At 38.2% G+C, this 16,441-nt stretch overlaps 2 protein-coding genes across 2 annotated transcripts in view; both read right to left on the bottom strand.

Moving 5' to 3' along the window:
• Positions 1-2,299: 2,299 nt before the first annotated feature.
• LOC127411294 (uncharacterized) lies at positions 2,300-12,327 on the bottom strand. Its single transcript, XM_051646768.1, has 10 exons — positions 7,308-12,327; positions 6,778-6,978; positions 6,511-6,694; positions 6,246-6,386; positions 5,756-5,849; positions 5,475-5,633; positions 5,310-5,374; positions 4,624-4,826; positions 4,362-4,441; positions 2,300-2,356 (listed from the first exon to the last, which is right to left on the bottom strand). The coding sequence occupies exons 1-8, from the start codon at positions 12,245-12,247 to the stop codon at positions 4,638-4,640; spliced, it is 5,973 nt and encodes a 1,990-aa protein (XP_051502728.1). The 5' UTR covers positions 12,248-12,327; the 3' UTR covers positions 2,300-2,356; positions 4,362-4,441; positions 4,624-4,637.
• A 141-nt stretch (positions 12,328-12,468) lies between these two features.
• The window catches only part of LOC127411099 (stAR-related lipid transfer protein 9-like), a 51,218-nt gene continuing 47,245 nt past the window's right edge, over positions 12,469-16,441 (bottom strand). The window contains exons 21-22 of the mRNA XM_051646465.1: positions 14,795-15,263; positions 12,469-14,438 (exon numbers count right to left, since the gene is read on the bottom strand). Coding sequence (XP_051502425.1) covers positions 12,611-14,438; positions 14,795-15,263 — 2,297 coding nt within the window. The 3' untranslated portion in view covers positions 12,469-12,610. The remainder of the gene's footprint in view (positions 14,439-14,794; positions 15,264-16,441) is intronic.

Below are 16,441 nucleotides of genomic sequence, written 5' to 3'. Positions count from 1 at the left end.
TATGCATTAAAGGAATACTGTAATACAGTATGAATATTCCTTCTTAAGACAAGCAGAGCTATGCATAGTATAATCAAGTGATAATTATATACATACATGGAAACCCATTTATATCCATAAATGGAAAATAGCTTTGGTATTTTACTTTGAACAATCAAAGTCTTATAACCTTCTTACAACAATCAATACTTTGGCACAAGGAGGGCACCCCAAACAGTTACCTCACAACAAAATGAATTTTTTTTTTTTTTTACAAAAGTTTACAAAAGATAATTTGCTACACAATATAATCATACCATCAGTGCTAATGAAAAAATAATTAAGTCAAGACTAGAGCAAGAAAGTGAGGTGCAAATCTTAGCAAAAACCTTCAGGGTTTTAGTGTAAGTGCTTGTTGCTACATGTATAACCTGATTTGTCACAAAGAGAAGAAAGAATCGAGGTCGGCTATGACAGCTGCTTGCTTCCTAGACACTGTATTCAACAGTCTAGGAGCTAAAGATGGAGTTCCCAAATCCACCTACAGGGGGAGATACACACACAATATACAGTAGCTATTGTTAATGTTGCATATATTTACCCTTCAAACAATTTTGTAACTTTTTAAACGGATAGTTCACCCAAAAATTCTCTCATGATTTACTCCCCCTCATGCCATCCCAGATGTGTATGACTTTCTTTCTTCTGCAGAACACAAATTAAGATTTTTAGAAGAATATCTCAGCACTGTAGGTCCATACAATGTAAGTGAATGGTTGCCAAAATTTTGAAGCTCCAAAATTCACATAAAGGGAGCATAAAAGTAATCTATAAGACTCCAGTGGTTAAATCTATATCTTCAGAAGCAATAAGGTAGGTGTGTGTGAGAAACAGATCAATATTTAAGTGCTTTTGTATCATAAATTCTACTCCCTGCCCCGAAGGGGGCAATATGCATGAAGGATGTGAATCACCAAAAACAGAAGAAGGAGAATCTGAAAGTGAAGTGGAGATTGACTGAGCAGGGAGGAGAATTTAAAGTAAAAAAGGAATTAAATATTGATCTGTTTCTCACCCACACCTAACATATCGCTTCAGAAGACATGGATTTAACCACCAGAGTCGTCTGGAGTACTTTTATTTTGCCCTTATGTGGATTTTGGAACTTAAAATCTTTGGCACCCATTCACTTGCATTGAATGGACCTACAGAGCTGAAATATTCTTTTAAAAATCTTCATTTGTGATCAGCAGAAGAAAGAAATTCATACACATCTGGGATGGCATGAGGGAGAATAAATGATGAGAGAATTTCAATTTTTGGGTGAATTAACCCTTTAAAATGAGCTGTTTTTACATTAGTTGTAATGCATTAAGTATCATGAGCTAACAATGAAAAATATTTTTTACAGAATTTATTAATCTTGTTTAATGTTAATTTATAAATGTACTAGTGTTCGTTGGCTGTTCATGTTACTTTATAATGCACTCATGTTAACGTATACAGAAGATTAGTAGAAATATATTTTAAATCAAGATTCATAAAAGCTGTAAAAGTATAGTTCACAGATAGTTTATGTTAACGACTGCATTAAAGGAATAGTTAATCCAGAAATCTAAATTCTCATCATAAACCCATCATTTATCCAGTTGGTCTTGGGTGAGAACAGGCCAAAATATAACTATTTTTTTCACTGTACAGCTTGCCATTTCAGTCTCTAGGCACAATCATGATTTCTAGCTCGATTACACTTCCTAGTGCTTGTCGCAAACGCAAAGCACTAGATGGTGCTAGGAAGCGTAATCAAGCTTGAAATCATAATCGCCAAGGAGACTGCTGATGTCAAGATTTATAGTGAAAAATTAGTTACATTTTGGTCTGTTCTCACCCAAAACTGATTAAATCGCTTCAGAAGACATGGATTAAACCACTGGAGTTTTATGGATTAAATGTAGATGTTTATTGAATGGACCTACAGAGCTGAGATATTCTTCTAAATATCTTTGTTTGTGTTCTGCAGAAGAAAGTCATACACATCTGGGATGGCATGAGGAAGAATAAATGATGAGAGAATTTTATTTTTTGGGTAACTGTCCCTTTAATGTTAACATATACTATACTACCAAAAGTGTTACCCAAACTATGAGCATTATCACTATAATGAAAATGCAGAGATACTCAATGATAATGGGAAGGATATAAGGGGAAACAAGCTCACTTGTAGCAAGTAGATGACTGTGACAACCTCTCGACCGTTACGCTGGCTGGGTTGAAGGATCCATGCGCTGGGGAGCATCTCACCATGAACAGTATTCACAGTGGGGCGTGGAAGTGTCTCCTCAAACACAGACTGCATGGCCAACACCCACATATCACCCTAAAGAAAGATGGATTAAACGTGATATCAAAAGAGCAGCTAATGTCTGAGAGGTGAAAAGGCACATGATAGTTATGATTTGATTCAAATAAAAATAGAAGCAAATGGATTAAACGCATAATGGTCAAATGACAAATAAGGATGTTAAAAAAAAAAAGAGAAATCTTTTAAAAAACTAGTTTACAACACGTGCCAAGTTCTTAGAATGTAATCTTAGTATTCATGCTGGCATCATACTTTTCTAAAAAATAAAAACAAATGTTTATACCATTTTCTACAAATATTTGACTACAATGACATGTGAAGCCAAATAAAAAGTAGACGTAAAAAAAACAAAATCAAAAAGATTTTAATTAAGAAATTGAAAACATGTTCATCATAGAAGTGTATGAGAGAAGCTTGTTTATTGAGGGCTCATGAACGCACAAAGGTGGAAGTAAATCTTTTCTACACATATATATATATATATAAACTCGGTTTGTTTCTCACCAAAACCTATCGTATGTCTTCAGAAGACTTGGAATATGACGCACAAGTTGCATGGACTACTTTTATGATACTTTTGGGTCCTTTTTTTAAGCTTTAAAGTGAGTCATCATCAACTGCCATTATGGAAAACAGAGATCATGACACTCTAAAATATATCCTTCTGTGTTCCGCAAAGAAATAAAGACTTACAGGTCAGGAGTGACATGAGGGTGAGTAAATTATGACAGAATTTTCATTTTTGGGTGACCCATTTCTATAATAGATTTGGGCAACAAAAAATGAGTGTCACACCACTGGTCGATAAGGAGCTGCAAACAGGTAAGGATTTTTTTTTTTAACCCATGGTAATTTTCCCAAACACTCGTACATATTCGGGTCTTTAGAGACCTGGCACTTATTTCTATAAAAAATGAATGTACAAAATGCCCAGATAGTGTAACATTTTCAAAATATTTTCAAGACAATTAGAAAATAATAAAATAAAATATATTTTGATATATTTTGATGTTTTATTTTCATAAATCAAAGAGATAATGCAACAAATCAGGACAAATCTTGTACAGGATTCATTATTTCCACACTGAAATTTCATGAGATGCAACTGGCTGTCAAACACATATTGAGCTACACATAATCTACACACAAGTTACACATATGTATTTCTCAGGCACTAATTGAGTCTAAATAGATGCATAACTTACATTATTTCAGTAGTACACCCAAATGGTCATATCATACTGTTCATGTGTTACACGTGCTATAGTTTACGTCAATGTTGTTTCTACCTCAGTTAACAAAGTCAAATGTAAATAAAGTCAATCACTGAAACATCAGTGCCACCTTGAGTAAGAAATAACATGTATAATATGTATGTGTACATGCATATGGGATACTGATAATTCACCATTGTTGATCATTCATTGTTGCACAGATTGTCAACGTGATATAGTTTTTATTTGTATGAATATAGTACTTATTTCTCTTGTAATAAACAAAGAAATAGATATCATGTGATAGTAAACTTAAATAGATATGAAATAATCCTAAAAATATAATGTATGGAAGTGTGAAAAAAAAACACACTTACATACCTCGGGTCTCTAAAGATCCTACACACTTTTGGTACTTAAATAATTATAAAAAAAAAAAAAAAAAAAAAATATATATATATATATATATATATATATATATATATATATATATATATATATATATATATATATATATATATATATATACACACACACACACACACACACACACACACACACACACACATTTTATTTTATTTATGTATTTTTTTTTTGTGTGCAATTTTGGCTTTTTTTTTTTTTTATTTTTTTTTTTTTTATTATTTATAACAGATAGATTGAGGAATACTAAATAGAGGTGTGGGCACAACTCCAAAAAATAGATAAGGTACAGGGGGTGGAATGAGGTCCCAGGTCTCTAAAAGACCCAAAGTATGCATTTAAGGGTTAAAGCCAGTCACAGATAAGGTGAGTACACAAAATACCTGTTTCGATTCTGTGCTGAGGCAGCAGAAGTCCCGAGGCTGTTTAAGCTGGCAGTTGGACGTCTCTGTTAACAGGTAGACTGCAAAGAAAGTGAGAAAGAAATGGACACAAAGCAATACAATCAGTAAAGTTTATGCTGGTTTTGTCAGCATTTGAAGCTAATGGTGTACATTTTTACATTTAATGTAAATGGTGTTCTTGAAGCGTTGCAGTTCTCGAGAAAACTGGAAAAGTTATACGCATTACCTTTCTGTGCCCTACCTAGTTGTGTTTTTTCATCCAGTGGTCGTGTCCAGGCAGATCTGACAGATTCGTGGTAGAGATGAGTCTTTGAGTGATCTCGAACCGTACACCACAGACTGGCCAGAGGTCTCTCCAGCTCCACTGCACCTAGAAACCCATGAGCCGTGGGCTTGGATGAGGCCTTGTGAAAGACCTGAATGTGTCTCTCCACACCTTGGTGCCTGGTCAGGAATGACAGATGAGAACAGAACTCCAACTAAAGGCCCCGGTATACTTCATACGAAATCAAAGAGGTTAAAACAGCTTCTTTTACTGATCACATGTGAATTCTACTCATAGAATGAGGCATGAAGTTATGTATAACACATTTTTTAATGTCACATTAGTTAAGGTTTCACTTGTAGTCTTGTGCATCCTCATATTTAAACGTTCCTCTAAACGGCTGCCCCCAGCGGTGTGGCCCGTGTCTGAATATTCGCAAACAGTTTAGCGTTGCTAAGCTGTTTCAAACTTCTTTTTGGCTCTGAGCGAAGAAGAAAGTCTCCATGAGTATACCAAGGCCTTAAAGCTGTTTTCCCAGCTGGTTTGAACGCTTGGTCCAAACCCAAGTTCGATACCACCTCCGAACTGAACTCTTGACGTCAAAGAAACTTGGATGCACACAAAAAGCGCTAGTATAAAAAGCAGTATACATATTACTTTACCTCCAGCCAGCGCTTGCTTTCCCTGCCAGTAGATTCTTCACATCCCCTCCAGAGGCCAAATATACCTGAAGCACATCAGTCACATCAGTCACATCAGTTAAGCAGGTCCGTTTAGCATTTCACATTTACATGCTCTAGTATATTTTAAGTTGCAAAGTATCATACCTCTGAAATAGCACTGGCAAGAGTACAGTCCGCAATATCCTGATATGAAGTTGATATAGATGAGGGAGAGCCAAAAGAGAGAGTGCGTTGTCGAGCACAGGGAGATGATGGAGTGGGATTCAGGCTCATATCCAGTGACAGACGTCTCCAGACTGACATCTAAAGACAAAAGTGGTCCAGATTAATGAAGTAGGTTTTCATATTTGGTTGAACAATGCCTTTAATAAAGTGGCTTCGATGCATAGCCCTTGGGTTTTCAGCTTTAAAGAGTTACAGCTCACCCTGGACTGACAGCCATCTACGCTGGGGTTTCAAAGTCTGTAAGCGAATCACGGGAGGTCGAGTTCTGACTTGGAATCCTGAGACTCCATTTACCTAAAAGGGTTAGGACAAAAAGAAGAGGTGAAAACATTGAAAAAATTGCATTTAAAGGGATAGTTAACTGGAAAAAATAAAATCTGTCATCATTTACCCTCATATTGTTCCAAACCCATATGACTTACTTTCTTCCGTGGAACACAAAAGGAGATGTTAGGCAGTTAGTATGTTACTATAAGTCATAATTCACTTTCATTGCATCTTTTTCCATACTCTGAAAGTGAAAGGTCATTCTCCCCAACATCTCATTTTGTGTTCCACAAAAGAAAGAAAGTCATTTGGATTTGCTAAAACTATGACAGTGAATAAATGATGACAGAATCTTCTTATTTGCGAGAACTATCCCTTAAAATTGAAATAACATGGAAGAACATTTTTGGTGCTGTGCCTCACCTGTATTATTGGTGAGGTATTGTCTTGTAGTAAAGCAGAATTGCTGCTGTTGTAGCCTGATGTAGGTCCTGAGGAAAGAGTCAGGTTTGAACCAGTGCATAATGTACTGTTACTAATGCGTGTGCGCAATCGCAGGTCATCCTATGTAAAACAAGGGGAAAGAGAGAAAAAGAACAAATTAAAATATTTCAAAGCAAGCAAAGGGCATTGAGGTTCAATGCTTCTTGCAAAGAAACAAATAAGATGGTTTCTCTGTAGCACTGACCTTCATTGCCTGCGAGAGAGCTTGCTGCTGAATCCGTCTCTTCTCCTGTTCTATCCTCTCACGAAGTCTGTCTCGTGCACGTGCAATCTCTGCTCTGGCCTCCTTATGGGCTCGGCTGTAGTCACGCAATAGAAGCTCAATATCAGATGGACACTGATCCTCCTGCCTTGGTGGATCGGGAACTCTGGGGAAAAACATTTGGTTGAGTATACAGAAGTAAAACTTTTAATTAGTTTTACCAATTAGTTTTGTGTATTTCTAAATTACCTGCTGGTTTCAACTACCTCTTGGCGGAGTTGTTGCAGATATTCCCTGCGCCTGCATGGTAGGTCAGAAATTCTTTGAGATTGCTCCTTCTCATGATTTATAGGTATTCGGTGCTTACTGGGACTGAGGCTCCGAGCCCGGTGGCACGCTTGAAGATGGGCATCTCTTTCTCTTCTTAAACTCTCAATGCTCCTCCTGTGCCTAAAAGAAAAAAAGTCGTACAAGTATAAGATGGCATAAGGGTAAGTAAATAATGAGAGAATTGCAACAACAACACTCAGCTTCCTGCTTCCCATATATGGGTGGCCCATATAACATGGAAAATGATTGGGAGGCAGAAAGTTAAATCAAAGACTTCTGACTGGCTAAACAAACCGTGGCCCGAAGCCACATTTGACACTTTTTGATATTTCAGAACAACTAACTTAGTAATATTTGTCAGGTAATAGGGAAATGTCTTGTGTGTCATTCCAATTAAACAAATCGCTTACAGCACCTTTAAAAGGGGGTGCTGTAAACTTAATACAGACCTGTCAAGGAGCTCTTGTTTGGTACAGGCTGAAGGTTCTTCTTTGGAATCAGACTTGAGCATTTTAAGCAAAGTGTCTGTTTCCCCTTGACCATAGTGCAGCCTGGCCTCGGTGAGTTCAACAGTCAGCTGATGAGGGCTCAGATCCAGACGTAGAGATGACAAAACCTGCTCGCGCTCTTTCCTCAGCCTCTCAATTTCTCTTGTTCTCCTATTAGTCTCCTCTAACAGTTCTGGTCTATAGACAGATTTAGGGCTTTGGGACTCCACTGGCTGAAGGTAACTGGGACTGAGCCCTAAGTAGTACTGTACGAATGGTCTGTTTATTTTACTGAGAGTTGATGGTGGCTGCTGGTTAATGCCCGACCAGATTGTAAATTTGTTGTGTATAGGCAGATCATCAGGAATCCACTGATGTTCTTTGAGCAGGCTGGTCTCTGTTAGAGGATTGATGCCGACTAGAACATCGGTGTTGCACTCACTTGGAACCAGAAATATTGCATCATCTTCCTGAGTACTTTGATACAAATGTTGCCAGTTCTTTAGTATATGCTCAGATGATCTGTGATTTTTCTTTAGCATAGTGCTACTGTGACTCAATTGATTGTTAAGAGTTGACAAATGGCATCTGTCTGGACTTTCCCATTGAGACTGCATGACTTTATCCAAGGATGATGGGGAAGTTTGGGCACTAATGGTACTGCTTGGTCTTTGTAGTGGGGAAAAGTTCATAGTGGAATTAATTATTACACTGTCCTTAACTACAGAAGAGTGCTCCTTTCTCTTATTTTGCATACATTTGGTGCTTGAAGACAAGCTATTTATTGAGCACTCATCAGATCTATTTAGATTTGGACATTTAAGGTCACTCTGGTTTTCAAGGGTCATAGATGACACCGACTTTCCATTGTATATTTTAGTACTTTGTGTGTGAAGGATACCAAGATTCTCCTGATGTACAACCTTATTCTCATGATTAGACATTTTATGACTTTTAAATTGCATTTTGCAAAAAGTGCGATTTTGGCCCTCAGTTGACTCATGATTTGTTAAACGCTGGGAAGTTTTTGCTTGTCTTTGTTGGGCGTATCTTGCAGCCTTTACAGTAAGGATGGGTGAAGATGCACGGTCCATGAGCATGACTTGCTTATTACAGCGATTCTGTAGGTCTACATTGCTCTGATAAGGCTGATTCTCTTCTCTCTTTAAGTGTGGGGAGTCTTTTGCTCCAAGGAAGCTGGATGAAGATTTCTTGTAGGAATGGTCAACCGTGTTAATGTCAAATGCTTCCAACCTTGGAGTTAACCAAGAATTTTGACTGTCTGCTGCCTTTGAGTCTTTGTGCTGCAAATCAGGCATGCTTTTAATCCTTTCAAAGGCCTGTTCTCTCAAGTTCTTGGTGTCACCATCTAGTTCAGATACATCTGAGCCAATCACTTTAACAATAACATTGACTTCATGGGCCATATCACTCTTTGCCACCAGAGAATTATCAGTCTGGATCCCAAAGTCCATAGAAGTTTGCGTATAACAGTCCTTCTTGTGGTTACTGCCAGAATGCACAGTTGAAAATTTGAAACAGTTTTTAGGATGCTCATATTTTGGTGGTGTTTCCCCTGTTCGCATACATTGTATGTTCCCCAGAAGATCAGATGTGCTGTATATAAAGTCAAAGAGATGTTCAGACATGTTCTGAAGACTTGCCCATGTGTTTGGTGCACCATTCTCCCGTTTGGACATTGGCGTCTGAGTGCTGCTTCTTCTATGACGGGTCTTGCCTTTAAGGTCCTTATCAACAACAGTGGTCTGTGTGCCATGATCACACTTGATTCGACATGGATGTCCATGTTCCTGAGATTCATACTCCGAGGAATAGACCAGTACTTTTTCATCAACTTGACCTGAACTTTGGTTTAACTCCACTGAGGCACCATTGTAAGACTCACATCCGAAAGCTGATTGGGTCTGCGTCTTTGAACTACTAAAGGAATAAAAACCTTCCTGCAGCAGAGGCTCTGAAGAAATTTGATCTCTTGAATCTTCAGCGCTACTCAGTGTGCTAGAGAGCCCTTTATGATTTGCATAAGTGCTCAAATGGGAACTGAGAGGGGAGATTTGAATATTTAAGCCATTGTCTACACTATTGCACCTCGTAATGTTCTTGTTTGAACTATCGGGTGGAGTGTGTTGGTCGGCTATATTGGTAGCACTTCCAAAGGCCTGGAATTTGTGGACTGCTTGATTCAACTCCATAGCAGTTCTTGTATGAAGAAATGGGTTAATATCGCTTGAGGCAAAATGCATTGCAGAATCTCTAGTATGCAAGATTGGTTGTTCTTGGTCTTCCACATAAACACCTAAAATAGGTTTGGAAGGATCATTATTCATGTCTTTATCAGCCTTTGTTGCAATCGTCTCTGTCTTTTGTATTATTTCAGTGGAACCATGCTCTCCCTGACATGCAATTGTCTCATTCTCAGCTTCCCTACCCATAGTCACTCCAAACTCAGAGAGTTGCAAACCAGAGTTTGGCTGCTGGGTGTGTCTTTCTAATGCGTGCACTTCTAATGATCTTGGAATAATTGCTGATATGCTGTGTTCATGGAGTGAAGGATTTCTGTATCTGTCATGAGCAACAGCACTTTGTCTGCCAGAAGCCTGTGAACCAGGTTTGGTACGAGAAGCCTTACTAGACACATGAATTTTAGATGTGGTAATCTCATCAAAAGATAAATCAGGTGTTGAGTCAATGGACGAATTTGGAGGTGCTGTAAAATGGGCCCTTCTGCATCGCTTTTGTTTTCCTCTCTGCCTATCATCTTTAACATTGTCATCAACATGATTTGTATCATCCACTGCTGTGGGATGTTCTCCTTTAATGTTGTCTGTAGATTTACATCTGCTATTACTATGTTCCTCTGTGTTTAGACTGGAAGGGGTTTTGTGATACACCTTAACAGGTGATGAGGGTTTGACTATAGATTTATCAGGCTCTCTTTTTTGCATATGTGTTGACTGGTGCTTTTGAGGCATAGGTGGATCTTGCTTTCTGATGGGTTGGTTGTTACAGTTCAGAGTTGCTTTGATGCAACCATCTTTATGTCGAGATTTAGTCGCCATCTCCATGACTGACTGATTCTCTGATTGTGGTTCCTTGTAAATTTTTCCAGCAGCACAGGTTTTTAGCACGATGCATGTCTGAGGTCTCTGTGACTGTGAGGAACTGTGGAGCTGTAGTGTTGGACTTACATCTGAAATAGTGGCATCTTTTCTTAAATCTTCAAAGCTGGAAGTCTGATATTTGTGTTCCGTATCATGACTACTACTAATAACGGTGGTTGTTTTTTCAAGGGCATGCTTGGCATCAGTTTTATCTTGGCTCACACAACTGTGATGTTTTCCAAGGTTTCCTGACCCAAATTCATAAAACGCTAACTTGCTTAAATGTCGGGCTTCGGGAGCATCATCATCAACTGTTGAGTGGCAATGTTCCATGCTTGATATTGTAGAGTTATATGGGCATATATATGTATTTTCATTTTGTACCTCTGAGTAAGCAGTTAATGTTGCAGCACTTTCTTCCATGACTTGCTGAAATGTATAAAGTGCATTTGTATTGCAGTCACTCCCTTCAGAGTGAACACCTGAGGCAGTATGTTTCACTGTAGCTTCAGAGGGTAGTGACACCTGAAAGTTGCTTTTAGTGGACAGAGTGAAGATCTTGTTTAGACCTGGTGAACACAAAGTATCATTTGAGAGTCCTAAATGCCCATGCATAAGCGGTCTATTGTTAAATTCGTGTCCTTGGTTGGTAGCAGCCAACCTACTTTTTGTCAGGTCAGCTTTCTGGACTTTATCTAACCCATTTGTCTGCTCCAGCAATGGAGTAACTTGTGCATACGTACACTGAAGCAGTGGTTTTAATACTGTTACTCTGCTACCAGCCATAACCCAAGTCTGTTGAACAGTGTTTGAAGCATCAACATAATCTTTGCTCTGCTGGGTAGAGAAAAGTGTTTTCTCACTGGATGTATTCACACCCATAGCAGTTTCTTTTACACAAGAAAACACTGATTCACTCACATTTGTCCGATCTGTACTCTGTGATTCAATGGCACAATAAACCTCTGACTGCATGTTATCTCTGCTATTCCCACATTTGGGACCTACTTGTTCAACTTTTCTCTCTTTGGAGGGTCCTTCCATTCTTTGTGCATCTTTTCCTTTGGTTTTCAAGTCTGTCGGATCATTCATAGTCAAAGAATGTTTTGAATTGGTTTGTGTCTCACAGTTCACCAAGTGCACCGAAGTGCCGCCTGTAGGATTTTCTGTCTGAATATTTTCATATTGAAATTTATGTTTGTTTGCCTCGGACTTCAGACCATTCCATATAGAAGAACTGTTTTGTTTGTTTGTGTCCGAGGTGTGATGTCCTCCACAGTCTTCTATCAGAGAAATTTTAAAATGTTCTTTCACCACCTCTGATATTTTATCATGAATTGCAGAGTCACTCATTTGAAAATATCTGTTATTAAATGTCTTTTTGTCCATAACCTGTGCTGCATCATTTTTATCCTCTTTTCTGTTCTCATTAATGTTTTCAATTTTGTAATGGATGGAAGAGTTCAGGCTTGCAAGATTTGTAAGTGTCAAACCACTGTCACATGTTTTGCTATCATTTCTATAAATATACCTATGATTTTTGCTGATTAAAGCCTTATGAGTATCACTGGTTGATGTTGCACATATGATTTCCTTCTCAATCATATCTTGATTAGAGTTTACTATCTTGTCAGCAGTGAGCAAATTTTCCAAAGGCTTTGTTACTGACTCTATACTGATAATTGAACATGTAGATTGTTTCAGATCCATATTTGACAGTGCTGATTCAGTGTCTGAAACCTCTACATCAAATTTCTTTGGAAGCTTTATATTTCCCATAAAATCTTCTTGATAATCTTTGTTATTCTGACATGTTCCAATGATTAGTTCATACCCCAACTGCACACTAAATTGTCCATTTTCTCTACCAAAAGTATCTACTTCTCCATCATAGTTCTCTGACTGTTTGACTGTCAATGCATAATCTTTGGTATCTTTTAAGCAATTACTTTCATTGTACTGTTTTGGTAAGAAACAATCATTTTCTTCATAGCCTTGACTGAAGGATTTGCCATTGTAATGGTTTGCAATAATTTGTTCTCCATTGATACTGGGATGCTCCATCCTGCAATGAATTTCACATACTAATCCCTGTCCATCTTTGGATCTTTTGACTTCAGGATCTCCTGCACTGTGGCATGCTTATACCTGACAACCAGTTCCTAGATTTAAGTTTGACTTCAAAGAAGAATGCTCGGGGTACACTGGGTAAGATGATGGGTTTTCCTCTTTAATATGTGAATCTTTCCTAATAGTGCTAACTGGGAAGCACTGCAAAGTACTCATGTCTGTGGAGATGTCACTATCTTTGGAACAAGAGTCGATCATCAGTTCTTCAGTCACTGTGGGTTTCAGTTGGTCAGATTCAGTGGTTGGTTTATTTGTGTATACTACTCCATCTGGATTGGTGTCTGTATAATCACAGACTGTGTGAGTTGTGCATGGTTCTGCACTGGTAGTCAGCTCCTTACAGTCCTTCAACATCTCAATACTTTTTTGCACCGTGGCAAAACTAGGATCACTCTCATAGCTTTCTAACAATAGGGTGTTCTCAAACGATGTGTCATTTTGTTCTTCAAGTGTTGCATTTGCACTCCGAGTGGAGTCAGAACGAGGTGTGGTGAGCTCTTCTGACATGTTCATGTTGTCTGAGAGTTCCACACTTGCAGAGCTTTGGCAGCTACTGCTCTCTATTGTTGTGTGTAGATCTTGTTTGAATCTGGGGCTGTCTACAGCATCAGTGGATGACCAAGCATCAGTTAGAGCAAGTATATTCTCTGTCTCTCCGATGCTAGCAACACTACCGGGTCTACATTCAGACACTAGATGCGAGATGTGTGGAGGTTCTCTAGCCATACATTTGTCATTCTCCTTTTTCATCTTTGGACTTCCATATAGGCTCCAGAAAACCTCTGCAGGTACTTCTCTGGATATGTTCATCTCCTCTTTATTCCTAATTGAGTGAGAGCTACAAGAGGCTGGTAATTTACCAAAGGTTAGGTGGTTAGGATTATGTTGAAGCTTCAGCACTCGTCTGGCAGTAACATGCTTTCCACTGCTCTCCGTAACAAGAGAATCCTGAGACATCTGACAGTCTTCAATCTCAGTTTTGCAGGAATCACCTTGCTCCAGCTGAAGCTGCTCAGCCCGAGCTGTGGCATAAGCACATGAAAGGGAATCCAATGAGAAGGTACTGTCACAATCTGAGGATCCATTGAGATCCTCTACACTGCTCTGTTCAACCCATCTGGTAGTTTCTTTTTGCACTCCAGTCCTTCGCTTGGTGGTACTCTGAGTTTCTGCATTATACCAGTGACTCTGCTTAGACACCAGTGTGCTAAGCGGCTCCAAACTTTCATAGGACATTGTCATTTTTATAGAGCAATTTCTCAGTTTCTTCACAGTTTGGTTTTTGCCTGATTCCTCATTAAACTGACTTCTGTTGCGCAAAGATTTTGCACCTCTGCCTCCATGGGACCCTGATGGTGGCTTGTGGAAAAACTTGGCCAAGGCAGTCCTGATCCCTGGGCGAACTGAGTGGGAAAAAACCTTGCGGATGGTCTCCAAACATTTGCTTCCACCCTGAGAGAGACTTTTTGTTCCCTTTACTGAACCTCTCTGTGTGCTTAATTGTTTTATTAATGGTAATACTTTTCTAGTGGCTTTGGTGTTTGAATTCAGACAAGGCTTGTCTTGGTCACTTGTGTTTTTCTTGACTAGTGATTTTGACAGTACAGCTTGTGTTTCAGTCACTCCAGCTAATCTTGCTTCTTTTAGAGAACTTTTGAGGCTCTCTGAAAAACTTGAAGCCCAATTTGAAGATCCTTGGTCATATCTTGAGGGCATTGTGTTTGAACGCCTTCTTAACTTTTGATCTTGGAGACATTCATCAGATACCCATTTAGTGGGGCAAGCCAAGCCAGCTAGAGATGCTGTAAACTCAGAAGATCTATTCCTTTTAAGGAACTGGCTGTTTGGGAAAATAAAAATAAACTTGGTTCAATTATATTCTCTTAAATTGCAGTCACAATCCTTTGTTCAGTCTCATGATACTAAAGAATTTACCGAAGAAATCTAGATGTTTCACAGATAAATTGTGTAATATAGTACATGCTTTTTCAGTTTTATCAATGAGGAAAAAATCCTTAAAGGAATAGTTCACAAAGAGGACATATTCTAACATTCTGCCTAACATCTCTTTTTGTGTTCCACAGAGGGAAGGCCATATGGGTTTGAAACACCATATAGGTTAGTAAATTATGACATAATGTTCATTTTCAGGTGAACTATCCCTTTAATAATGTTATTTACATAGTTTACACTTACCTGAAAGTAGGAGTGTGCTCGGGGTACAACTGGAACAGAAGATCAGCAGAGAAGGAATGTCTTCGCAAGGTCAGTGGACCTCTGGACTTTGAGGTGTACCCCAGCTCTGGAGATGAGGTTTCATCACCCCCTTGTAGAAGCTCATTTTCCAGCCTCTGCAGTTCTCGCTTTGCCTCCAACAGGTGGCGCTTTCTTGCAATCTTCTCTAGTTGGTAACGTAATCTTTTTCGTCGCACATGGTTTTTGGCTCTGAGCAAGGCGTGTTTAAGCAGCTCCTCCTGCACCACTCTTTTCCTGTCACCCATCAAGAGTGATGGTGGGACAGTTTCAGCACTGTCTTCCTCCACATTCATCCGACTTGAACCATTTGGAATAGGAATAATGGGATCTGTCTGAACCCCTGACTCCAGTGTTCCCTTCTCCCTGTGGGCTGCAAGGCGTTGCTTTTCTTGCAAGATCCACTGCTGGACTTTAGGTACAGAAAAGAAAAATACAGTTTAGAGAAGCATGAGGCTGTGTAACTATATGCTTTAAGTTTTGACTGGGGTTGATTGAAAGATTAATGGGTGTTTCTTCAAACTCAGGCACTATAATGAGCCAGGGGGTAATTTTAATTAAAACTTTTTATGATGGTTCAATTTAAAACTGTCTTTGAAACTTTTTACCATGCCTTCATCATTTATTTTTTTGCTATTTTTCAAATGCCTTATTTATAGATTTTATTGTTCTACCCTTGTCCCAGACCCAGAATTTCAATCTTAAACTGCCAGATCATCACAAAAAAATATGAATTCTAATATTTATAATGATATAAAGAGTGAAATAAACTTCTGTAATTTTGTTGTGTGAAAATGATTTATATAAATTTTTACGACTGTCGCAGTTATTACGTCATTTCTACACTGTAAAAAATTACCATAATTTTAACTGTAAAGAATGTAAAAATGCTACAGTAAAAAACTAAAAAACTAATTTGTTTTCCTAATTAGTGTACAATATCTTTACCTTACTGTGTGGAACTTATTGGGGGTACACTTTTATATGAAAAGAAACAAACCTCTAACTACACATTACTACAATATAAATGTCCAGCCTATTAAGAAAAGCTTAATTGTTAACTAGTCTACTGGATAATGCAGCAGCAAAAATAACAGTAATTTATGTGAAAGTCTTCAGTAGAAAAGAAACCAATTCTCTTTGCTAATTTTTTCAACTTGTATCTAGACTTAAAAGGATTCAAATCTCTTTTTTTGCTCAATTTAGTTGTAATAGGATACAAGTCGCCTTTTCATTCACATAATTATTTTTTAAAACCTTAAACTTAAGTATTGTTGTAATTTGTAAACAAATAATTATAATAAACAATCATAATAATAATAATAATAATAATAATATTGATTAACTTTTAGAAATTTGTTATACAGAAGTAATATATTCAGTCATGCCTTTTTAACTTTAAATCCCTTGGGCTTTTATTTTTATGGTCGGAACACTACAGAAGTCCTTTGAGAGAGTGTGTGTGTGTGTGTGTGTGTGTGTGTGTGTGTGTGTGTGTGTGTGTGTGTGTGTGTAACCTAGTTCACAGTATTTTAATACACTTATTCAAATTGTTGTGAAAGGCTCCTCCGGTGCTGTTCTCAATGCATG

Source organism: Myxocyprinus asiaticus, chromosome 20 (assembly GCF_019703515.2).
Source record: "Myxocyprinus asiaticus isolate MX2 ecotype Aquarium Trade chromosome 20, UBuf_Myxa_2, whole genome shotgun sequence".
In the NCBI taxonomy this organism is placed as follows: domain Eukaryota; kingdom Metazoa; phylum Chordata; class Actinopteri; order Cypriniformes; family Catostomidae; genus Myxocyprinus; species Myxocyprinus asiaticus.
This window is presented reverse-complemented; position numbering and strand designations above follow the sequence as displayed.

Coding starts and splice junctions, on each gene's coding strand:
- LOC127411294 (XM_051646768.1), bottom strand. CDS start 12,247: ATGGGAAATATAAAGCTTCCAAAGAAATTTGATGTAGAGGTTTCAGAC. Junction 5,850..6,245: donor ATACCTCACCAATAATACAG/GTGAGGCACAGC, acceptor TAACCCTTTTAG/GTAAATGGAGTCTCAGGATT. Junction 5,634..5,755: donor TAGATGGCTGTCAGTCCAGG/GTGAGCTGTAAC, acceptor TTTTGTCTTTAG/ATGTCAGTCTGGAGACGTCT.